The 25,199-nt window shown below is 39.0% G+C and overlaps 2 protein-coding genes and 1 long non-coding RNA gene across 10 annotated transcripts in view; 1 reads left to right on the plus strand and 2 right to left on the minus strand.

Annotated features, from left to right (window-relative positions):
• Nucleotides 1-6,372, minus strand: part of gsk3ba (glycogen synthase kinase 3 beta, genome duplicate a) — a 64,812-nt gene extending 58,440 nt beyond the window's left edge. For 2 of the 4 annotated variants that reach the window (XM_062069049.1, XM_062069048.1), the window contains exon 1: nucleotides 5,627-6,372. In XM_062069049.1, the coding sequence (XP_061925033.1) occupies nucleotides 5,627-5,714 (88 nt within the window). In that variant the 5' untranslated portion in view covers nucleotides 5,715-6,372. The remainder of the gene's footprint in view (nucleotides 1-5,626) is intronic. The other 2 variants (XM_062069051.1, XM_062069050.1) reach the window with 1 other exon arrangement.
• A 194-nt stretch (nucleotides 6,373-6,566) lies between these two features.
• Nucleotides 6,567-25,199, plus strand: part of LOC133664435 (uncharacterized) — a 35,826-nt gene continuing 17,193 nt past the window's right edge. Inside the window, exons 1-3 of the long non-coding RNA XR_009828583.1 lie at nucleotides 6,567-6,671; nucleotides 12,650-12,776; nucleotides 19,369-19,493. This is a non-coding gene — a long non-coding RNA (uncharacterized LOC133664435). The remainder of the gene's footprint in view (nucleotides 6,672-12,649; nucleotides 12,777-19,368; nucleotides 19,494-25,199) is intronic.
• Nucleotides 8,114-25,199, minus strand: part of gpr156 (G protein-coupled receptor 156) — a 28,338-nt gene continuing 11,252 nt past the window's right edge. For 4 of the 5 annotated variants that reach the window (XM_062069055.1, XM_062069052.1, XM_062069053.1 and 1 more), the window contains 9 exons: nucleotides 19,591-19,743; nucleotides 19,354-19,481; nucleotides 19,153-19,288; nucleotides 18,966-19,076; nucleotides 17,523-17,648; nucleotides 15,992-16,087; nucleotides 15,112-15,348; nucleotides 12,608-12,766; nucleotides 8,114-11,402 (listed from right to left, as the gene is read on the minus strand). In XM_062069055.1, coding sequence (XP_061925039.1) covers nucleotides 10,242-11,402; nucleotides 12,608-12,766; nucleotides 15,112-15,348; nucleotides 15,992-16,087; nucleotides 17,523-17,648; nucleotides 18,966-19,076; nucleotides 19,153-19,288; nucleotides 19,354-19,481; nucleotides 19,591-19,707 — 2,271 coding nt within the window. In that variant the 5' untranslated portion in view covers nucleotides 19,708-19,743 and the 3' untranslated portion in view covers nucleotides 8,114-10,241. The remainder of the gene's footprint in view (nucleotides 11,403-12,607; nucleotides 12,767-15,111; nucleotides 15,349-15,991; nucleotides 16,088-17,522; nucleotides 17,649-18,965; nucleotides 19,077-19,152; nucleotides 19,289-19,353; nucleotides 19,482-19,590; nucleotides 19,744-25,199) is intronic. The other variant, XM_062069056.1, reaches the window with a different exon arrangement.

Genomic DNA, 25,199 nt, shown 5'->3' on the forward strand with positions numbered 1-25,199 from the left:
ATACTGAATTTTAAAACACAGATTTACTCCGGCTTCCTCCCACCTCCAAAGACATGCACCTGGGGATAGGTTGATTGGCAACACTAAATTGGCCCTTGTGTGTGAATGTGAGTGTGAATGTTGTCTGTCTATCTGTGTTGGCCCTGCGATGAGGTGACGACTTGTCCAGGGTGTACCCCGCCTTCCGCCCGATTGTAGCTGAGATAGGCTCCAGCGCCCCCCGTGACCCCGATGAGAATAAGCGGTAGAAAATGGATGGATGGATGGAGATTTTTTAAACACAAGCATTTTTGATGTAAAAAAAAAAATACAAAATTAAAATTCAAAAAATTCAGTTACATAAATTTAGTGTCCAAAAAATTAACACGCATTAACCTCCATAGAAGTGTGTGGAGAGCAGAAAACTCCACAAAATATGCTCCTGTATTATAGTATCAGGGATGGGGTTCACTTTGTCATAGAACACAGAAGAAATCTCACGTATTATTTCCAGTTCCACCATGACAGACTCATTCCCTGTAATGTAAATGACAGATGGTTGCACTAAGTGCATCATGTATTGACAGTTGGGGGATCAGACGAATCAATGTCCTCGTGTTGCAGGGTTTGCTTTTCAGCATGTGCATGCAGTTGACCCACAGAAAAATACAAACAGCCAAATTATTGAGGTGACTGTCGATGAATATTACACATGGATAAATCTTCCCTGAGTGTGCTATTTACATCCGCAGGCATCAATTTGGACGCGCATTACTAAAGATGTTCTGAAACATACACAATACGTAATGTTATTCGATAATACATAATTCCAAAAAGTTCCAAATGGTGCAACATTTACAATTTCAAAAAACATGACTTACAAATAGCACAAAAACATGGCAGTAAAATAGTCATAGAATCACACTATCAAGCTCACGGTCTGGAGATATATATGATTTGGACACGTTCTTCCAAAAAACGTATAAAGATAGTCTTACTGCTCCAATAACAGCATTGATAAATCAATCAATAACAGAAAATACTTTACCTGCCGTGTTGAAAACAACCACTATCATCCCAATCCATAAAGCAGGAAATAAACAAGATATCAACAATTACAGACCAATTAGCCTTCTCCCCGTTATATCCAAAGCAATAGAAAAAGTGGTCGTTGAACAACTCACAGAACATCTGGACAATGAAGACCTTCTACATCACATGCAGTGTGAGTTTCGGGCAAATCACTCAACTGAAACTGCATGTTGCCTTCTACTAACAACAATAAAACAAAACCTTGACAACAGAGGTTTAGTTGGAGCAATATTCTTAGACCTCTGCAAGGCATTCGATACAGTCAGTCACCCAACGTTACTTACAAAATTAACAACGTTTAAACTGACGACAGATACTCTGGCCTGAATTATGTCATACTTATCTGGTCGGACCCAACGTGTTCGTATTGACAACACAACATCCAGTTTCACTGCTACCGATATTGGCCTGCCACAAGGCTCGAACATCGGCCCTCTTCTTTTCTCCATGTATATAAACGACCTGCCATCTGTATGTGAGGATGTTAATATCTAGATGCATGTAGATGACACGGTTATTTATACTTGGGGAAAAGACGCTGAAACGGTTGCCAAAAAAAACGTACAGCAGCCATGGAGAAGGTGGCAAGATGGTTACATGACTCTAGTCTTTTATTAAACATTTAGAAAACGGCAACAATGTATTTTGTAAACAAATATAAAACGACATATTTTCCAAATATTACTCTTAATAAGGAAATAATACAAAATGTTAGTGAATATAGTTACCTGGGTGTCATTTTAGACCCAACACTTGGCTTTAAAAAACATAAACAGATGTGCCAGAGTCTTAGGTACAACATAAAAATGTTCAAATGTATTAGAATTTGTTAACACTGAAGGCAGCTCAAACTTATTTTAATGCAATGATTATGTCTCGTTTTTATATTTTATAACATGTTGGTCCCAGGCAAGCAAAATCCCACTGAGGCCATTGGAAACCTTGCATAAATAATCGCAACAACACCATCACTGTTTAGTTCTTCAAAAATATAGACTGTAAAATTTTGACAACATTCAAAGATTTGCATCAATACGAATGGCCCATAGAATCCTAAATAACACTGCACCAGTGCCACTTAAGCACTTTGTCCGGTTTACATCTGCTGTGACAACTACAAACACGCGAGCCTCCACCAGAAGGTAGTGTAGCATACCCAGATGTAAAACCTCTCTCAAATGTAGTGTGTTTTACTGGCTGTACATTGTAACCTCTTCTGGCGGTCTTTTAGACACATGTCCCATGTAATGTACAACATATTTTCTTGTTTCATTAGTAGATAATTTACCAACATTATTATCATTGAATATGTAACGTAAAATTCTCGAAAATGCATGCAAAGAACTCCAAAAATGTTTTTTCATTTGGCAACTATCCTTCAGCCACGCCCCGTCGGGTAATATACTTCCAGTGTCGTGACCACTGTTTGCAATCTGTCACATAAGAAATATACCTTCTCGTTGGCTTCTAATAAATATACTCTAGAACTACAACTGGTTCCGAACCAATAGTGTTCGGATTGAAAATCATCCAAATATGATTATCTCAGCATAATGGACAACCGTCAACGTTGTGGCTCGTTAAGCCAACAGAGACGACAACAAGTAAACGAGCTAGATCATGGTTAATAACTAACAAGCTTGTTTTGGTGCTCTCAAAAGGGACAGAGCCTTCTCTGTTGCGGGCCCCATCCATCCATCCATTTTCTACCGCTTATTCCCTTCGGGGTCGCGGGGGGCGCTGGAGCCTATCTCAGCTACAATCGGGCGGAAGGCCCCAAACTCTGGAATGATCTTCCACTCCATGTGAGACAGGCCCCTTCTTTGGCTATTTTTAAGACCCTTCTTAAAACCCATTTTTATTCACTGGCTTTTAACCCAGCATGAGACTTTAAACTGTTTTTAACTTTTAACTTTTTTAACTGTTTTTAACTTTTAACTGCTTTTTATCTAACAAAATTGTTCTTAGGGTAATTTTGTATTTGCTTTTTTAATGTGTATTTTACTTCTGTTTTAAATTTTATTTTTTAGTCTGTCCTTTGCCTTTATTTCTTTGTGGTGTACAGCCCTTTGTTTTTCAACTGTGGTTGTTTTTAAAGGGCTTTATAAATAAAGTTGGTATGGTATGGTATGGTATTTGTTTTGAAGCACCGAAACAAGCTTGCTAGTTAGCTAACCATCTAACTAGCTTATTTATTGCCGCCTCTGTTCGCTATCAGAGCCCCAATGCTGACGTCTGTCTACTTTGCGACTAATCATATTAGCTTGTCCTGCAACTCAGTGCGGCATTTAGGCAAGAGGAACATTTGAGTACCTGCGGCTGAGGAGAGCATTCAACAAATTTAGTTTGGATTGTATTTTTATTGATATTTCATTAAAAAAATTAGAAAATTACATTTTGATGGAAAATGAATGTTTAAAAACACGGAAATTCACAATGTCACATGCTTGCATAGGGAACATCCAAGACTTCCATTACAACTGTACTTATTATTATCAACAAGTAACACAATTTGATCTTAAAAAAATGTTCAAATGTCACTCAAAACCTTGCCTGTACACTTTCATGATGGCAACCACTGGAACAGATCAGCTGTAATATCCATGGTAAAGAAACATTATATAACCCTGTGTCAAACTCAAGGCCCAGTCCACATTGTTTCATGTGCCTGCGAAAGCCTGGAAATTATGTGCGTCAATAAAGCACTAAACGTATGTATTATTTTAATTTTGACAGAAATAATTGCATGTACTGCATACAATTGTATTGTATGATTTTAAACTGTACTGAAATAATATCTGATCATAAAAAAACATGATATATTCCAAAAAACTTTTAAATTATACGCTAAAATTATATATTCACTGTTACACTTAGCCCTCTGAAGGCTGCTATTAAAGCGATGTGGCCCTCAATGAAATCAAGTTTGACACGCATGGGTTGCATGATGAGGTTCCACTGTATGGTTTATTGTGACCCACATACATGACCAGAGTATGCTTTCTAATAATTAGCTATTATTTGCATTGATTTATTTTGAAGTATTACAGCAACATATTCAACAGATTTGCCAACAATCCATTTCATCTACATCAACATTGTTCAAGACCTGATCTTTTTTATTTCTCGTTTAATAGATGTAAATGTAAATGGATTATACTTGTATAGCGCTTTTCTACTTTCAAGGTACTCAAAGCGCTTTGACACTATTTCCACATTCACCCATTCACACACTGATGGCGGGTGCTGCCATGCAAGGCCCTAAACCACTACCCATCAGGAGCAAGGGTGAAGTGTCTTGCTCAAGGACACAACGGACGTGACGAGGTTAGTAGAAAGGGTGTTTTTGATTTTTAAAAATTTTGGCGGGGGACATTTTCTTAAAAGAAAACTTTATTTGCGTGGAACTGGCTGCTAATTAAACTAAAATATAAATTGACCCTAGTGTGTGAATGTTGTCCGTCTATCTGTGTTGGCCCTGCGATGAGGAGGCGACTTGTCCAGGGTGTACCCCGCCTTCCGCCCGATTGTAGCTGAGATAGGCTCCAGTACCCCCCACGACCTCAAAAGGGATAAGCGGTAGAAAAATGGATGGACTTCCTCCTCTATGGTACGTAGAGTGAGTCGACCTATTGACAAGCACCAGATTTGGCATTGTACTATAGAATGCATACTGACAGCAATATCTGATTCAGGGTAATGATTGGGTTTAAATTGCTAGGGCATCTTACCCTTCGCTTGTGTGTGCGTGTATGTGTGTGTGGAGACCCAGCCTCTGGCCTCACCCCACTAGCATCATCCTAGTCAGCACTGACGCTCAATCAACATTCCTCAACAGCCTTTCTGTCACATTTCTGCAGGCGCAATGCTGCAAGATGCTATTTATTAATTAGCCTACATACATAAATAAAGTTCGTATATGAGCAAATAATGATTCATGTTTAAAAAAAATACACACAGCTGACGTCCGTGCAGCATTAGGAATGCCATGCCTAAATATAAATTTCATGAATGTCATAAATGTGAGGTTCAGCCAAAATATGATAATGTAAGTGCATTAGCTTCTACTGGCCTTAACGCCTCTGTGAGCGGATGAAACTGACTAGATGACACTATATATATATATTTCTTTTTTTTTCAAGAGCAAAACTATTAGAAATCCTGCCCTTTCCTGGATCACGCCAGCCTCCTCGGTCAGCAGTGGGCGCACCTTCCGTTTTGACAGTTGCGTAATAGCACTGCTTGGCCCTGCCGCGTTAACATGCGCATAGCTATGTAGCAACACAGATATGACTCATCTTCCCAATCCCCAATAACAATTACCGGAACCGGGCTTCCACTAAAGACACCTAGCTGTCACCTCCTGCTACCTGCTAACCCCCTCCAGAAAGCCGGGCCCGGAGTGAGCTTTCTTCCCTTCCCCGTGCACCGTGCTAAGCTAATCGGCGGCTACAGCCCCGGCTGGTCGCGGTGTCGGGTCGGGTGGCACCCACCCAGGCCCGCCGGTTGCAGTGTCTGTGGCAAGGGAAGTGTGCGGACCATTACCGCTACTTACTGCTGACTTTCATGCTACCGAAGGCCGACGGCTGCGGCAGCGGCTTGCAGCTCTCCGCGAAGGATGTGGTCCTGGGCCGACCCGACATGATCCAAAGTGCTTCGTGGTCTCAAGTCTCGTTACACGCTTTTCATCCAAAAATAAGGGATGATGACAGCAAATGTATTGCACAGGCGGATCCCACGCTTTCCTCTTTTACACCTAATAAACTAGCCTATTTTTAAGTCCAAATCACTGCATTATTCCACTTGTATAATTCTCTCTCAAGGGGCCCTTTGAGACACCTATTAAAATACTCATGAATTGTGACTCCTCCTTTTGTTTTTAAAAACAGAAATTCAGTCAGAATCCCGTCACAAAGATGCTAATGTTAGCATGTAGCTAAATGCGGCGTTTTGTGGCCCATCCAGTCGCTCTTCATATCCCGATTTGGAGCCTCAATGATCCGACTGCCATGGCGGCTCACTCGCCGTAGCGGAGCAGGGGAAAAAACGTCCACTTTCCGCAGTCGTCTTCTGCGTTCAGGCAATACACCTCCCCGGGCCGAATCCTCGCCCAAGCTAAGTTAAATTCCAGCTGGAACGTCCAAGTAAAACAGCTTTATACTGTGGAGAAAAGACGGCACAGGATTTCTTTTTTTATTCCTTCCCAATAGGTCTTGCCGTCTTTGTCAGTACGCCGTTTGCGTACACGCGACCGGGACCATGTGAATCTCACGCCGTTAACGTAACCCCAAATGGAGAATAGGAGAAGGCCGTGAGCTCGCAATGGCGAATCTGGGGTGGCACGAGTCGACCAATCAGAGACGGCGATAGTTCCAGGAGTGGGCGTTAACCGTGCGTCATATAGACCAATCAGAACGACGTTCCGGAACACCACATGGCATTGCTCTTGGTACCGCCCCACATGACTTCAAAGGATTCTAGACAGGAATAAAAAGGCGGGTCTGCTAGCAAGGTGGATGGCTTGTGCGGCCAATTGCGTTTCGACATTTGAGTGTCGTCTCAAACAGTCGTCAGCTGACACCATTCAGCACTGTTGCCAGGTAAATTCAAAACGCATATTTTCTTTGGATTAACGTTGTTTCAAGTCATAAATCATTGAGAAAAGTGCCACGCGTGTTCATGTATGTGTAGCGCTCATTAACAGGCCTCTATTTTGGTTTTATTAAGTTCCTTTTTAGTCAGAAATACTGTGATATTTTGGCCTAAACATTCAGATTTTATTTAATTGCTCAAATAATAATTGCTACTTCTGCGGTATATGGAACGTGTAATTCCCCCACTTTTCAAAGACTTTCTGTCCATGTGTCCTTTATATATTAACACTTAAGTCCGCTATCATGCAAATATGACTTTGTAACGATGTTCTGAAGGCATATCGCATGTGTCACTACAACTGGTTTATAAGTGCCACAAAGCGCCACAAACGTTCGCTTTTGAAGTTCAAAGTGTGGATGACGCTATAGGTGATTGTAAAGCCATGATTTCACAGAGGACAGTTTTGTAAATAAAAATTAAATACAAAAGGCTTCGCATCTTAAAATGGAGCCTGGATTTCCGCCAATTATCTACCAGTCAGCTACATGCGTAGCTTTAATTGTTTTGTTTTTATTCAGCGAATATGATGTTGCTGTTAGAAATGTGATTATATCCCACACCCCGGATTGTAAATAATGTAAATAATTCAATGTATATACTCTGATGATTATCTTGTGTGATGACTGTATTATGATGATAGTATATATCTGTATCATGAATCAATTTAAGTGGAACCCGACTTAAACAAGTTGAAAAACTTATTCGGGTGTTACCAATTACTGGTCAATTGTACGGAATATGTACTTCACTGTGCAACATACTAATAAAAGTCTCAATCAATCAATCAAAAGCCAAGTACCTCAGTTAGCTAAGCTAGTGTTGCTAACAATTGTGTCCTACTGTATGTTGTTGTATGTGATGTATGGCCTCCATGACATTGGACAAGTGCAGACTGTAGAGTTACAGTGCATATGTCAAAAGTGGATAAAGAGCACAAAAATTTAACTTGGATATACTTTAGTGTACTGCTTGAATAGCAGCACTGATTTAGTATCCAACAAACAGCCATTGTTGTCAAAATATATGTAGCGTTAAAGTTATAGATACATAAAACAGCATTTTTTCAGTAGGGCTTACTATAAATACTTTTAAACTGTCTACATTTCAGCATCAAGGCTAGATATTGAACAAAACACTTCTAAAACACATATTGTGGGACATCTGTGACTTATTTCATTAAAGTTGTTGCGCAAGTGTGTCTTATGGGACATTTAATAATCCAGTAGAATTTACAATGGTAAGACTAGACAATATTGTTGTCTCCAAGGTAGTTTACAACCCGCTTGGTAACTTTCAGGCGCTTTTTTTGGTATACATATCCATCCACCCATCCATTTTCTACCGTTTGTCCCTTTCAAACATTACGTTGTCAAACAGACCATGTAGATGTGTATTTTGTGATGTTAACTTGATTTGTTATATTTCAGTCCAGTTCTCAAGGCTTGTTTCACCCGACAGGACACTGTTTCGCCCCTCTTTTATTCCAGTGTGTATTTTATATTAAATACAGATTTATTCATAAAGCCACTCGTTCTCATTAAGCGGACCAGTCAGTATCCTTCAAACCGGAGTGTAACAAGCTAATCTTAGTTCTTCAGGAAGATTTTCCCTCCCACACACATGAAAGCTGGCAGAGTCTTTTGTGTGGTTTGTATCGTCTTGTGTTGTACTCTACAAAGAGAATTCCTCTACTCAGTCTGCCCTTCAGTGCTTCAAATATGCAGAATGAAGAGTGCCCCAGAAATATGGCTGCAGCAGAGCAAAAATAATACAAGAAAAGACAACAAAATAACCTGAAATTGCTGTGTTGTACAGACAAATTAGTGTGTAAATTATGTATTGGTTCTTTATATTGGTCTTGTAAAGGCCCCTCACTGTCAAAGCAATTAGGGTGTGATTAAATTGTAATAAAATGAGGCATAAAGCGAAGCAGCACAGACTCGGATATAAAAACCAGACTGGTTACTGCCTTTGGGCAACTCAGTGGCATGAATTAAGTGTCTAAACTTTGTGTTTGGCTCGTCATGCAATCAGTAAGAGAGAAGAAAATCAACATGTAAGAAAGAGAAGTGTTTGAGGGCCAGTGGGGTCTCTTTGTGCCCTTTTAGTCCAACATACAGACAAAACATTTTGAGTGTAGAAATATGGAGTATTCACCTCATGCTCACATCATGTGCTTGAAGTGTTTGTCACAAGAAGACCAATAAATTAAAACACTCTAGTTGTACATTAAAACACATTTTTAAATGAATCACAACATTACTAAAGTGATCTAGAAAGCAACTTGTAAAAATAAATAACACAATAAATATAGCGTTCCTTAAATTCTTCATCGTCAAGTCTGACAATGTAATGTCACTAACCAGTGTATTTTTAAATAGTTTCATTTGTCAATAAAAAACAAAATATATGTAAATATGCAAAACACACTCACCAGCCCCAACATAAATATAAAGTAAATAAATGATAAATGGGTTATACTTGTATAGCGCTTTTCTACCTTCAAGGTACTCAAAGCGCTTTGACAGTATTTCCACATTTACCCATTCACACACACAGTCACACACTGATGGCGGGAGCTGCCATGCAAGGCGCTAACCAGCAGCCATCAGAGGCAAAGGGTGAAGTGTCTTGCCCAAGGACACAACGGATGTGACTAGGGAGGTAGAAGGTGGGGATTGAACCCCAGTAACCAGCAACACTCCGATTGCTGGCACAGCCACTCTACCAACTTCGCCACGCCGTCCCTTACCCCTGCATAATCCAATGAGATCTGTCATAAGAGCCGTATCGTAATAATGCTGAGGTGTTCATTATTGTGGTTGTCGTCTGCATCAAAATGAGAACGGTTCCTAATATTTTAGTTAGCATATTATTATCCATATGAAGGCAACATTTTTGATACAACTCCTGTCATTAGATAATGCAGGTGTACTGTTGGGTATTCAGAGCTCGATGTCTGTTAAATGTATAAAATAAACACAGCTGTGCATATACGGTAAATCACAAAAGGTGCATTTCATTACAGCATATCTTCCTAAGGCACAAATTCAACTTGGATATACTTTAGAGTAGTCAGTATACATCTTGAATAGCAGCAGTGATTTAGTATCCAACAAACCGCCATTGTTGTCAAAATATCTGGCAAGTAAGAAGTACGTTAATTGTGTCTTGTTTATGGTCTGCAGCTGCCTGAGTGCATTAGGAAACTGTGGTTGTGGTACTTACTGCAACATGTGGTGTTATATTTTAAATCTATCAGCTTTTTAACCTGGACACTGACTACTGTAAGTTTTATCCAAGTTGTATTTTTACAGTATTGTCCCTAAGATATAATACAATTGTTGTGAAATGTGAGTGGTGTATTCACCTTTTGGAAATACTGTTTTGCACCGTTAAATAACATATCCCACTGCAGTCAAATTGATTTCACTAAGTTAAATGAAGTTTAACTTACTTGTTGTTAAAGTTGTCCTTAAGGATCATTTGAACTAAATGGTGCCTCAAAGTCCTGTTTACACAAGTGTTGGTTTGAGGTCTTCCTTGAACACAACAGGATGTGGAGCGCGGTAGAGGCTGTAACCTTCATACTCGCTGTCTGAGGAGGAGTCTGAGGACAAAATCGAGCCTCTCTGCAAGCAGGAGTCACAGTACGGTCGGTGGTAGAAGCAGTAGTCTGTTGAGCTGCTCGAGTCTGAGTCCCAGTGGTGGCAAGGGTCCATCCTTTCTTCACAGTTCTGCCTGGCATCGCTGCCCATGTTTATATCACAGGTATCTATATCAGGCCTTGATGCCAAGCTTTCTTTATCCTGCACTTGCACCTCAAGAGGAACCCGGAGGGTACTACCCATTGTGACTCCCCCATTTAGGATCACTCCTTCAGGATGCTTGCTTTGATTCTGGGCCCCGCTGGTGTATCTCGTCCGCCTACAGCTAGCAGCCTTTGTGTAGAGACAAGCTGGGGCCACACCACGTCTCGGCGAATGAAAGGGTGGCCGACGTTTCCTCATGGCGTAGGGGGATATGCTGGGGTAGTGGAAGACTAAAGTAGGGTTCGGGGAGCGGGGTGTCTGGAAGGAGATTGGGGAAAGCGAGGAGTCCTGTATGAATTTGATGTGAGAAGGCCTTCTGGACAAGACTGTTTCCACATTAAGTTCTTGAAGGATCTCCTGCAACTTCTCGCTACTAACAAAACCAGTTGGTCGGGTGCTTGGTCCCAAGGGGGATGTTGGGCAGTTGCTTAAGGTTTCAACCTCACAAGGGTTTAACAATCTACGCGATTGGACTGAAGTGACAAAGTGAGCAGTCTCCTCTGCTGTCCTAAGTAATCCTGCATCCTCTGCTGTGGACTTACGTGGATCTACAACCAACCCACCCAGGACAGGAGAGTGGGCTGCAGGAGGAGTTATGGAGCTTGATGGAGGGACGAGCTCAGAAGACCCTGGATGGTCAGCATCAATAAAACAAGGTAAAACGGACACGTGTGAGAGTCTGGACTTGTTGTCCCTCTGAGGTGGAGAAGCTGGAAGGTTACAGGATTGAAGTTCTGTGGTCTGAGTGGAGGAGGAGGGGAGATTTGTGGAGTCCACATCCCCTCTGCTGGCTGATACCAGACGTAGAAGTTTATCTTTGGCGTTGTTCACCTGCTCCTGCAAGCTGTCAATCACCGCGTTCTTCTGGAAAGTGTGGCAACGTAAACATTGAGTTAAATCCGACTCATGGATGCTACTTATTGGAAAGGCAGGTATATGCAGTCCGTGCTTAGGAGTAAATCCATCATCTTTATTTTCTACCAGTCATAGCTACAAACTGAAAAGCAACAAAAGTAATATCTTATCCAAAAAATATTTTTTGACTAACAAGATTAGAGCCTTCTTCACAGCTTTTGCAGTGTAGCAACAAACAGCATATTGTGTGTTATATAGAAGAAATAAGTACTGTATAGCAATGCATACCTCCTGTAGTTCCATCACTTAAAGACAGCACAACAACCTTGCTATTTGTTGTCATATTTTTGCTTTTTTCTGGTGAAAATGACCAGCAATTTTGAATGAGAAGTGAGTCACTCCCTTTCAGAGTGAAACTGATCTTTAGATCTGGTTTTGTGTCAGAGTTGTTCACACACAACAGTTACAGCACAAACGGACTGGAAAAAAACACAGATTTTGCCTGGGGTATGGATCAACCCTCTGATTGATACAATCAATATCAATCAGTCTTGGTTACTTTACCGCGTCTGAATTTTGACATTTTACAATATGTCACACCAAGAAAATGTCTTTACTTTATATGTTGTGCTAACATATTAAGCCATACATATTATTTTCCAGTATATTTGAATACAAAATTACAGTAATTGCAATGGAATGCTAAACAAAACAAACCCTTGAGCAACTGTAGTAACCTGCCTTAATTTGACCTAAATGGGACATAATTCTTAATAATGCCTTTACTATGGTCTTTGTTATTTATTAGCTATTTACTAGCTGAGCCTTCCTTACACTGCAGTACAGTGCTGCCTAACTTGAAATTTTCAAGAAAAAATGGCCTGTAGGTTAAACAAAAAGTCTGAGCAAGTCTTGCGCTCAGTGAGCATCTATAGGAGTGTGCAGATGGGAACGTGCTTGAGCTGATCGACACGTTGAGGTGCTCCTTGACTTCAATATCTATGTTGGTAAAAAAAAAAAAAGTTGTTTCTTTACACTACAGCGGATCCTAAATTGACATTTTGGAGAAAGGGAAGCTTTTTAAAATCGCACACAAATTCAGAGTTCGAACTACATGACATCACATGAGACCTTTGCATGACTTGCAAGACTTCAGCTCAGTGAGCACTTAAAGAATTAACGATCCAGTAATTTAATTTAAAGTTGGTGACTACCTCATTGAGCAGTTTTTTCATGGAGTTGTTCTCCCCCAACAGGAAATAGATGTCGTCCTGGCTGTACACTGAAGGCTGGCTCTTACTGGGGCTGCTGAAATACTTGGCCATCTGACCCGGGTTGTTCTGATCCTCTTCAAAGTTCCGCCACTCAGCCAGCTGCGTGGAGGTAAGTGAAGAAGTGAAATACGGTTAACATCACAGTGGGCCAAAGGCATCGATACAGGCATCGATAGAACACACGCATGGAATCTTTTTGACTACGAGTGTGCTTTGAGTGTGTCATCAGGCTTACAGAGGAAATAAAATATTCCCATCTCCTTTAGAAACATACCTTTACCCTTTAATAAACTCATCAGCAGACACTTAGTAGGTTGTAAACCTGTTACTAAGAGCCCACATACTTTTGACTCATAAACACTGTGAGTCACTCTCCGCTGATAGTCCGATGGGTTTCGTTGAAAGTCAATGGACCATCTAACATGTCTGCACGTAACGTCTGTCAACTAGATTCAGTATCAGTCACAAAACGCAGACCAGACACACTGTTGGGCACACCTGCACGATCTAATAAAAGCCAATGTTGTACATTATTGTAAGTTTTAATTTGACAATATGTCTATTATTGTGTGTGTAGATTACTGACACTGCATTGCATCATACTCAGCGCTGTTTCTGTAATGGTTGCCTTTTTTAAAATTGGAAACAATACCTATACACTACATTTACTTGTGTATATATACATGGGTTGTATTGATTGTATGTATTTACGCAGCGCTTATAGAGGATGTTGTTAATATCTATCCATCCATTTTCTACCACTTGTTTCTCTTGGGTTAGTGGGAGGGCTGGAGCCTATCCCAGCTGCACTCTGGCAGAAGGCGGGTTACACCCTGGACGAGTCGCCACCTCATCGCAGGGCCAACACAGATATACAGACAAGCATTAGCAGTAAATATCCGTAAAAATGTTTGTAATATCACCAATATATCCATTAAAAATACCACTTTGACTAAATATTTTGACTTTTTTGATATAATTTTTTTTAAATGTATCTAAAAAAATGTGTTTAATAAATGACCGGTAATTAATTCATATAATTATTTTATTATTCTATTAAAGTTAAAGTTAAAGTACCAATGATTGTCACACACACACACGAGGTGTGGCGAAATTATTCTCTGCATTGACCCATCACCCTTGATCACCCCCTGGGAGGTGAGGGGAGCAGTGGGCAGCAGCGGTGGCCGCGCCCCTGAGAATCTATTACTCTTATCTTTTTTGTAAATAAACATAAAAAATACTTCTCCAAAAAATTGTTTTCTCAAATATAATTTTATTTTATATAGCACTTTACAGGACACTCAAAGGAACTTTTCAAATATGACTTTATTCGTATAATGCAACCTTTTTTTGGTTACGATTGTGCACAAGCGGTCTCAATTTCTTTCTAATATTTTGTTACTATTGCCATACTACTGCAAACTACAACCCCAATAATAAACATGATTTAAAGACAAAGTTGTTCTGTCAAATAGGTTTTAAATGGGAGCTAATAAGATAGGATAAAACTTTGTCATAACACCATCCTTCAAACGCATAAGAGACAATCTGCATCTGATAAAGTAGCAGTGAAATAATAACATTTTATTTTTTTTATTTTTTTTTTAAAGTGAAATTTGAAAATATAAATACTAGTGATATTGTCCCAATTCTTAGGATATACAGTATACATACAATTGACTTAAAAAGCCTTTAAAATACTTTTGGGATTCTTCCCTCCCATTGTATAACTGTATGCCACAGGAATCAAACTCAAGGCACAGGGGCCAATTCGGTCCGCCTGGAAATATTGAATGTCAAAATTAAAAAATTCTGACAGAAAATTTGAACTGCATGTAATTGGAGTTTCTTGTTGTCAAACCCAGTTTAAAACAGTTATACTGAAGTTTGTTTTTAGTACCTTGACTTTTGATTTTAAAGTAAGTTTGTTGGTAAATAAGATTAAATAAATATTAAAATGCTAATAATCAGAAGTGTACTGTAATAATATCATGAAGCAATTTACAGGTTTTCACAATTACAGGCAAATCTCTTAGAACAACCTGCGATGTAGCCCAAGGTAAAAAATAAATAAAAAAATGTTAGATTTTTTTTGTAATTCTGGAAAAATAACAAGCCAAGTTGTACATTTTCACAGACGTTAAGTTGTGGTCAATGATGTTCCATTCCAGGCCTGTAAGTGGCGGTGTTGCACTTCCCCCTTAATGGTAGGCTCCAGTACCAGTTTTCAACCTAAAATTACTGAAAAATTAGTAGTCACAAAACACGTTTTACTTTTAGTTAAAAAAACATTTTTAAGAACGATATACCAGTAAAATATGTGTTGTTAAATATATATTTGCATGTACAAAAGCAGGCAGAACCTTTTAATACAGCTCTTGCATAGAATCTCATTGGCTTGTTCAGGTGTGCCTAATTATGGACTTGCAAAGGTTTCCTACCTGAGGAACAAACAACATGCAGTTGGTGGCCAGCGTACAGATGAAAATGGCTCCACCCACAGTGCTGTAAACCAAATTGGGCCAACCCTGCATGAAGACGGACACGGGGATGACCACAGTGGAGCAGAGGGCCACCAAAGTGACAGCGGTTAGGATGGTGGGAGACTGGTTGACCGGAGGGTGGCTGACATTGCTGGTCAGGCCGGCTAGATATGTTCCATAGAGGAGGAGACAACCCTGAGCAAAAATGTAGGGACAAAGAAGAGGTCAAAAACATATTTTTAATTATTTTTTTATATAGAGCACATAAGGAGTACCGTAGTTGGGCCGTACTGAAAAGAAAAAAAATTTAACAAAATTAGGGGAACCTATTTTTTAATGGGTAGAAGACATTTCCTCTTCTTTCTTATATGATTTTTTTTGTGTTATGACTTGTTAATTTAAAATCACAACTTTATTTTCATATTTTGTTATTTTCTAATTATTACAACAATTCTGTAGTTATATGACTTTACAGTATTTTTTTAAACTGACTTTGTAGTTATACTGTACATAATGACATTATTTTCATACAATTATAATTTTTTGTTGTAGTCTGCCTTCATTCTGTAAATTTTGGACCATATTTTGTGAAATTACAAATCATGTAATATTTGGACTTTTGTCAAAATTCTGACATTTGTTTAAAAAACAATTAACATTTCTTTTCAAATTCATCACTTTATTCTTACCAAAACATATACTTTTGTGAATATATATAGAAATAAACTGTATTTTTAATAGTATATGGCGATAATATAATGTATAAACAAATATGATTATTCTTTAAGCTATTACCAGCCTTTTTTATATTTTCTTTAACATGGGGGGGTCAACTTACCTTTTTAACAGCTATAATGATGCACCAAAGATGCGAGTTCACAGATGAACAGGAATGAAGCTGAGACAAAGAGTAGGATATGTCTTTTTCCAACATCTACAACCGGGAAAACATACAGAAAATGAGGTGAACGCAGTTAGTATTTGTCATAAGACGTGTATCTCATTCTTAATCATATTAATAAAGTCAGAAAGTATTTTTTTAAAGTAAGTTTTAGGGCTGCACGATTTTGAGAACAAACCTAATTGCGATTTTTCTCCTCAAAATTGCGATTGCGATTGGATTTGCGATTTTTATATTTTATACATGTACAGTAAAGGCATAGAACTGTGAAAATAAAGAGTGAAGGAAGACATGTTACTTTTACACTGCCAATTTTAATTTTCCTGAGGGAACTCTCCTGAAGGAATCAATAAAGTACTATCTATCTATCTATCAACATATCCATGTCTCAAGGTGCCACACATTTGAACATCCCTCCATTTGGAGCCTGCACTCGGACAGAAGACAGGGTACACCCTGGACAAGTCACATATTAGAACATCAATCCATTTATCCATCTATCCATTTTCTACCGCTTGTCCCTCTCGGGGGTCACGGGGCGGGGGGGCTGGAGCCTATCTCAGCTGCACTTGGGCGGAAGGCAGGTTACACCCTGGACAATTCGCACATTAGAACAATATGCAATAATTTACATTAAAAAATATTTTACTTTATGCAGACAGACTCAGAGCTTTTTTCTACATCATGCTCTCAAACTGAAGAATTATTCAATAAAAACTATACAGTGTCCATAATGCAATGTAATCAAATTCATAATAATAATGCAAGTAACCATTTAAAAAGGATATCAACTTGTATCTCATTACCGTAGAATTGTATATCATTGTTAGAACTGTAATTAGAAGGTAAAATATTGTGTAGTCCTCAACAAACAAACAAAAACTTAAATTGACTAATTTCTATAAGCAGAAATATAACTTAAATAAATATTGAACATCTTAAAGTGCATTTCTTTTCCCTCCTTTGGAAAAACTAGGTTGGACGTTGTCTTTTTTTTTTTGTTGCCATCACGTGATCACTGCATTCTCGTTCGCTCGTCTGTGTTGATGGGCTTATATTGCCCATCCGATTTGAAGCTTAAATATTCACTGGCGGGTCGTGAGTAGGGAGGCTGTTTGTCTGTGCTTCCTGTGTGTAAAGCTGGCGGTCTTCTGCTCCGCCTACACAGACAAAGATTGTGGATGACTGAAAAGAGGGCTCACTGCGTTCAGTTAATTCTACTGTCAAATAAACACTCAGGTGCTGAGAGCCATGCAGAGTGTGACTTTTTTCTCCCTGTTTGAAGCAAGAGACTTATAAACGCAAGGCTCAACGGTTCTGATTGGCGAACATGTCTGTCACTCAAATGTCTGTGACGGCGGAGAAAAAAAGTCAGCCTCTTGCGGTTACGTTATCTCACTAATTAAAACCTAAATTTCGATTAATCACGCAGCCTGACTTTACAATCATTGGAAGTTATCAGACATACCTTCACCACCGCAGTGACTGATTGAGAACAACGAATCGGATCCGTGAGGTTCCAGGCAGTAAGAACCAGCAGGTCCATCAGGAGCAGGAGGGCAACCATAGCCATCAGCTGGATGTCTCGAATGATCTGAGACAGGAAGACCATTAGACGAAAAATGTGTCATCTCAATACATAAAAAAGCTTGTGTTTTTAAAATCTTTAATACAGAAGAGTAGTCTCGTAACATGTATAGTCCTTTTTGGAGCAACTTTGTCAATGTGTCTGCCTGACTATTTTGCTGGCAGATCCTCCTTTCCTTTCTAAAGTGTGTGACGCAAAGGGAAGCCTTTTGCCCCGAATTGCCTACATAACGGCACATTTTCTTGTCATGTTAGAGTTAGGTTTCACCGGGAAATTTTCCTAGCAACAAGTGGCCAAACAATCCCGTAAAATGAGCTGGATAAAGAATTTGTTGATACCGGTATACCTTTTTGCGACCGCTAGTTAGCTCTTGTAGACCACCGAAATGTATCCCACCAGTCATCCTCCAATTACATGTATGTAAACCAGGGATGGCTGCTGGTCTTTCAAGTAGGGGAAGCTAATTTCCATCTACTCTCTTAACACGATTGCAGTTTCCAATAAAAGATATAAAGATGTTAGATTTTACAAAGAAAACGTCACTTGGAGGATTCTAAAATTCTCCATATCAACTCAAAACAACAGAATAAAACTTGTAAAATGCTCTGGCAGTTGTTCAGCTTCAACACTGTTTTTTTTTTTTTTAGTTTGTTTTTTTAACATGTCCTGTCCAGCCACTCAGGCATATCGTATTGTTGATGTAGATGCCCATATCTGTTGTACGTATTTGCTTTACAAAAGATTGATGGAATGATTGACAAAAGAGTAGTGTGGGATACTTCTTTTGTTGCCTTATTTGTATTTGACTTTATTAAAAGAATTTATTTAGTGTTTGACGCAGCCGGACCGGAACAGGAGGGGTCGGAAAGAGGAAAAACAAAATAAGACAGAGGGTTAAATTGAGGGGACAAGAACACTGTTTAAAGCACTGTGACACTACCACAATTGATGGGAAGAAAGTTGCGTTAGCTGTTACGAAAGTAGCTGACTCTGGACAAAAGTTATACGCACTATAGCACATATTTAGTCAATGAAATATAAGCACTAAAGTACAAATTTGACCACTTATTTTTTTGAGACATTTTAGGGGAAGCTCCGCTTTCCTTGCAGTCTTAGAGCGGTCACCAATGATTTATACATTCCATAAAAGTTGCCCAACAAAACCATCAGGTTCTAATAATAAGAATTGAATGACATTGGCTTTATAAAAAAAAAAACAATCAACATTAAGAAAGGAATACCATTTTGGTGCACTTTGACATCTCAAGTACAATTACAAATATTTCCAACGTGATCCAGTAGAACTACATGTTTTAGCCTTACCACTCTCTTGTCAGGCACTCTCTGAGTGAACACCCTGTACAGTCTCCACGTTTTCCCCAAAATAGGTCCAAACACCATTGTGCTGCCGAGACAGAGAGTCCAAACCTGAGCCTGGGGGAAAAAAAGAATTAACATAACAATCAAAGAATTAATTTTACAATAAAATGCAGATGTAAGCACAAGTTACATGAAGCACTGCCGTCGACGCTTCCATTTGCGGGTGTGATCGGCCATCCGTAGCGAACAGGAAGCCACTGCTGTAGGTCAGGATGCTTCCAAAGAGACTCAGGACATTCAGGTTGGGACTGGACATCTTGACAATCCTAAAGGTGGACAATCAGTAGGTACATCTGCGCTGTGTTTGTACTAAAAGCCGTGTTTAAGCTACCTGTTGTTTTTGAAGCGCAGGGTGAAGAGCAGGAAGCAAAAGGCCAGCACGATGCCGCAGGAGAGCAGCGTCCACACCACGGCGCTCAGCACAGGTGAGAGGGAGCGCCTCGGAGGATCCGCGGTCATCTGAGAAGACAGGTAACATGCACACCCCACATATCAACTGCAACATTTGTACACTGACATGGACAATTCTCTGTATTGGCATCCATGTAGTACAAAATGGGTGTTTTACCTTGCTGAGAGTGCACAGTCTGTACATCACCTCTATGCTCTCCTGCCTGTTGACTTCTGAGTGGATGAGACAGAGTGGTGATTCACATTGGAAGCTGCAGTTCCACTCAGCTTCCATGTTTGACCTCCGTCAGTGCACTTTCAAGCACACATCCTATGAAATAAATGGCAGGGAATGGAAAGTAAAACGTCAGCATCAGTTAGGTTAAGTTGGACGCCACTTTCTGCCTGCCTGTTTTTTTGTTTGCATGTGTACCTTACTGTTGTTACGTGCTATGCCCACGCCTCTTTTGATTCTACCCTTAGAATTAAAGTATTTTGCTACTTTAATACTGATTGGTTTGGTCTAATCTAGTGGTCAATGCTATTGTATTGTTGGTATTTTTCAATTAATTCAGCTATTGCTATGCCTCAAAAGGCTTTATTCAGGCCAAAAATCTTTAAAAAATAAGAAAAAAACAACGAAAATCCGCAATTTGGTCAAGCTGCACTATTTGAAGGATGATGTGGCAAGGATTGACTGTAATTGCAATTTTGTTCTCATGAAATTATAACTTTCCAAAATAAACACAACCTTAACAATCCAACCTAATTATTGGGTTTCTTTTAGTAGTATTAAGAATTTGTCACGTAAAAAAAAATACCATTTAATCGTCAAAATATTTAGCCTTTTTGTTTGGAAAAAATATGTATTTTATTTTTTTAATTTTCATATTACAACTTCATCTTTTCAAATTTAAAACTTTTTTTACATTATAATTTCATTGTCATATCACAATTTTGTTCTGTAAAAATAACCACTTTATTATCCAGATTTTTAAAATGTTTAGTTGGAATTATGCTTTTTTCCTGTATAATTACAACTTTCTAAAAAAACTGTAACAGTCCAACCTAATTCTTGTTGGGTTTCATTTGGTAGTATTAAGGATTTGTTTTGTAGAAAAATATAACGTTATTGTCAAAGTATTTATCCTTTTTGTTTGAAAAAAATATTGTATCTTATTTATTTTATTTTTACAATTTTATTATTTTAAAGGTGAAACTGTTAGTACAATTTCAATGTCATTGTCATAATATAAAAATTGTATTCTGTACAAATGACCACTTTATAGTCTAAAATTTTAGATTTTTTTAGTGGGAATTATGCCCTTTTTTCATGAATAATTGCAACTTTATTTAAAAAAATTTAAACTTTCTAAAATAATCACAACTTTAGGAGTCCAACCTTAAAAATACAAAATTGAATTTTTTTCTTATACAATAACAATATTTCATCAAACGCTTTACAGGATATCTAAAGACAGAATAGAAAATACATAAAATAAATTATGACTTTATTCCAATAATGTTACTGTACAACTTTTTGTTCCCCCGTATAATCATATTTTCAATACAGTTCTTATATTGGAAGCCTTTAGATCAGTGGTCCCCAACCACTGGGCCGCGGCCCGGTACCGGTCCGCGGACCGATTGGTACCGGGCCGCACAAGAAATTATTTTTTTTTTTTTTTTTTTTTTTTTTTTTTTTTTTTTTTAATGAAATCAACATAAAAAACACAATATATACATTATATATCAATATGGATCAATACAGTCTGCAGGGATACAGTCCGTAAGCACACATGATTGTATTTATTTATGTAAAAAAAAAATATATATATATATATATATTTTTTTTAAAAATACACCCCACCCCCACCCCCCACCGGTCCGTGGGACAAATTTTCAAGCGTTGACCGGTCCGCAGCTACAAAAAGGTTGGGGACCACTGCTTTAGATTGTCCATAGCAGGATCACATTCTGCAATCACACACACAGAAAAATTAGGTGTTTGTTGCACTAAAACTATAATTTATACTGTTGACAAACAGCTCCCACATCTACACAGAGGCTGCAAATGCAGCAAATTTGCTGCACCAGCTTGCATCTATGGCCGCAGGCATTTGCGCCAGCCTTCCCCGTCTCTGCACAGACATGTGGTTGAAACATGAGTTGTAACTAGTACAGTGTAGGCTGTGACTCAGCTACGTGTGGCTGAGACAGCTGTGTATATGCGACGAGCAAGGCGATGTGAAGCATCGTATGTCTGGACATTGTCTGTCAAAGTGACGAGAGCACACTATTTATATAATCTTAGACCATCTTTAGAGTTGATGTTTTCATGACCATATGCAATAAGTAGACCTCAGACAAAGTTTGAACTGTTAAAGGGAACCGATGATGATTTTAATCTTTTTGGACTTGTAAATGTTACAATATTGGACACTTGTGTTAAACAATGCCAAAGCGCCAATTCATAAGGTTCATGGATTTGGGCGTGAGCTTCCCTGCAGTTTTGGATGTCTATGCACGCTGTGTTTTGCAGTTTGGCTATGTTGTGACATCACAGTAAGGTGGACGTACTTATCAGACAAATAAGTAAAGTTTATCAGCACAGGGAGAGGAGTTCTAAATGAAGCCAGCTGAGTTTCAGAAAAAAACACCAGAAAAGATAGGATGAAGTACTGTATTATTTTCATCGTATCTTGCCATGCGCATAATACACAAACACATTTTGCAGGTATACACCTCAAAGTTAAATATTGAATACACACGCTAACCGTTAGCATGCTAAGGTTAGAACATTAGCTTTTTGAAGATATAAAACTCAAGTTATTTAACCCTAACCCTCACCCTAATTGACACATGTTAATTGTTAGAATGTTAACATTAGACATCTTTGCTTTTTTTTTTTTAAATTTTTAAGATATACATCCAACAGTCAGATATGTTGGTACACGACTGATGCTAATGTTATGATGTTAACATTTTAACCTATTTTTGCAGGTATACTCCTCAGTCAGACATTTTGGTACTTGACACATGCTAATTGTTAGCATGCTGGTGTTGGCATGTTAACTTTTTTAACAATTTTGCAGATATATACTTCAGAGTTAGATATTTTGGTACTTGACGCATGCTAATTGTTGCCATTTTAACTTTTTAAACAATTTTTTAGGTTAACACAGAGTCATATATCTTAATACTCTAAATTCCGGACTATAAGCCACTACTTTTTTCCTACGCTTTGGACCCTGCGGCTTATAAAACGGTGCGGCTAATTTATGAATTTTTCTTTGCTGACGGCAATAAAGTTTTCATTAAACACATGCAAAGACACTGAAATGTGTGTTATTGTTCGCGCTATGGTGCCATCTTTTGGACGAGTTAGCTCACTGTAGGTGCTGCTAGGTAAATGCCTAGTGTTTTCTGCTGTTTAAATAAAGCTTTGAACCGGAAGTACACGTGTCGTTCCGTCATCTAATTGTCCATAGTGTTTCTACTCATATTAATTGATCATTTGTCACTCCAAGCAACATTTGTAAGATTTACACTATAACTAGAACAATTCCTTCTTACTAAACCATCCCATGTGTGATGTCTGTTGGGGTGTTTCCAGAGTGCTATCGTAATGTAAGGAAGCTTGCATCGTTAGCATTAGCTAATATGCTAACACGTTAACACTAACATAGTGTCCATGTTAGTAATTTTAACTTAGAATGGCATTCTGTTTGTATTGTTCTAGTTTCACAAATTCCTGAGTGAATTCACAAAGACATCGCCAGGGAGTTGTTCAGTCGGTTTAGTTGATTGGAGAGCTATCTTCCGCAGCCAGTGGGTCTATGACGGTGACTTCTGTTTTGTTTCATGAGCCTTTTTTTTACTGCCGTGTCACAGACACCGTTAGGAAACAAATAAGGTATGTAAATAAACATTTCAAAAAAAATTCTGTGTAAATAACAAATTTTGCATCAAATATATCTGCAGCTTATAGTCCTTATAGTATTTTTGGTTGCGGCTTATATACTGGTGCGCTCTATAGTGTAGAAAATACTGTATTTTTTTTTTCTTTTCTAATGATCATTTATTTTGTATTCTTTTCAGTGTTTTATTCTTACAACAAATACAGATAAAATGTTGCAGCCCTGCATTGGAGTTAGTGTTAAAATGGATGGAACTACTTATATGACAATTATTCCTTTGTTTCTGCATCTAAGTTATGAAATGAAGCCCACAGTGACCCACTTGTAAAATATTAACGGTGTCTGAAGAACAATGAAGCCCTCATGGGAATTGTCTGGGGTTCCTGTTCATGTCCTTTTCATCACTTTTCCCAGTTTAGATCGCACTTCTGCAAGCTTCCTGCAGGAAACACTGCTAGAAAGAGGCATTTCCTCTCGTTTTTCAAAAAATCCTCCTGCCAGGTCTACTGGCTGTGGAGTTAAAACTAATAACACTTAAAAAATGGCCCCCCACCCTGCTGAGGTCAAGAAAGGTGGGCTGACATCCAGCAGCAAGAGTGTTGGTGTAAGCACTAAAACAATGTTAGTTTTTATGGGTTCTTCATTCTTTTGCCGTCATGAATGCTAAACAGCAAGTAATACCTGAGTTACCTGTGGCCTCGCATGTCTGTCTTCACCTTTTACAGCTTTCACTTGTGCTCCTTTCTAGACTGAATAACTTCTGTCTGACCCTTTCATCAAAAGAATACTCCTGTATGGTAATTGTGCCACTTTTAGGATTAAGATTAACCGTGGCTCCTGGCCTCCTGTAAATCCCAGGTTCAGAGGTTCATTCCTACTCGCCAGTGGTCCCGCTATGAGTTTATACTTTTAAGCCCAGTTAGAATGCAATTATTGGGCGTAATCTTTGGGCACAGGGCAGCACGGTGGAACAGGGGTTAATGCATGTGCCTCACAATACGAAGGTCCTGAGTAGTCCCGAGTTCAATCCCGGGCTCGGGATCTTTCTGTGTGGAGTTTGCATGTTCTCCCCGTGACTGCGTGGGTTCCCTCCGGGTACTCCGGCTTCCTCCCACCTCCAAAGACATGCACCTGGGGATAGGTTGATTGGCAACACTAAATTGGCCCTAATGTGTGAATGTGAGTGTGAATGTTGTCTGTCTATCTGTGTTGGCCCTGCGATGAGGTGGCGACTTGTCCAGGGTGTACCCCGACTTACGCCCGAATTCAGCTGAGATAGGCTCCAGCACCCCCGTGACCCCGAACGGGACAAGCGGTAGAAAATGGATGGATGGATGGATGAATCTTTGGGCACATGGTGCATTTTGCAGCAGTAGCATTGAAAGGAGTGGGACTAAAATCTGATCAGAGCAACTGCACTGTAGGATTTAAAGGGGAACTGCACTTTTTTGGGAATTTTGCCTATCATTCACAATCATTATGAAAGACACGACGGCAGATGGATTTTTTTTAATGCATTCTAAATATTAAATATCCATCCATCCATCCATTTTCTACCGCTTATTCCCTTCGGGGTCGCGGGGGGCGCTGGAGCCTAATTTAGCTACAATCGGGTGGAAGGCGGGGTACACCCTGGACAAGTTTACAATGAAGCCTATTGGAGCCGTTCAATTCTGCCTATAGAGTCCCTAAAAAAACACCTTCATTAGGGTTTCATATACATGATGTAAGTATATACTGTATGTAATGTAGTAATATTTACGTATTTTGATTATTTTAGGCATACGCAGCGCATTCATTTTTTAAAAACGCATCACAACGATTGCTTTTTCTTTTTTCTTCATCACTGATTTTTGCTCATTGCAGA

This window comes from Entelurus aequoreus, linkage group LG14 (assembly GCF_033978785.1).
Source record: "Entelurus aequoreus isolate RoL-2023_Sb linkage group LG14, RoL_Eaeq_v1.1, whole genome shotgun sequence".
Lineage (NCBI taxonomy): Eukaryota > Metazoa > Chordata > Actinopteri > Syngnathiformes > Syngnathidae > Entelurus > Entelurus aequoreus.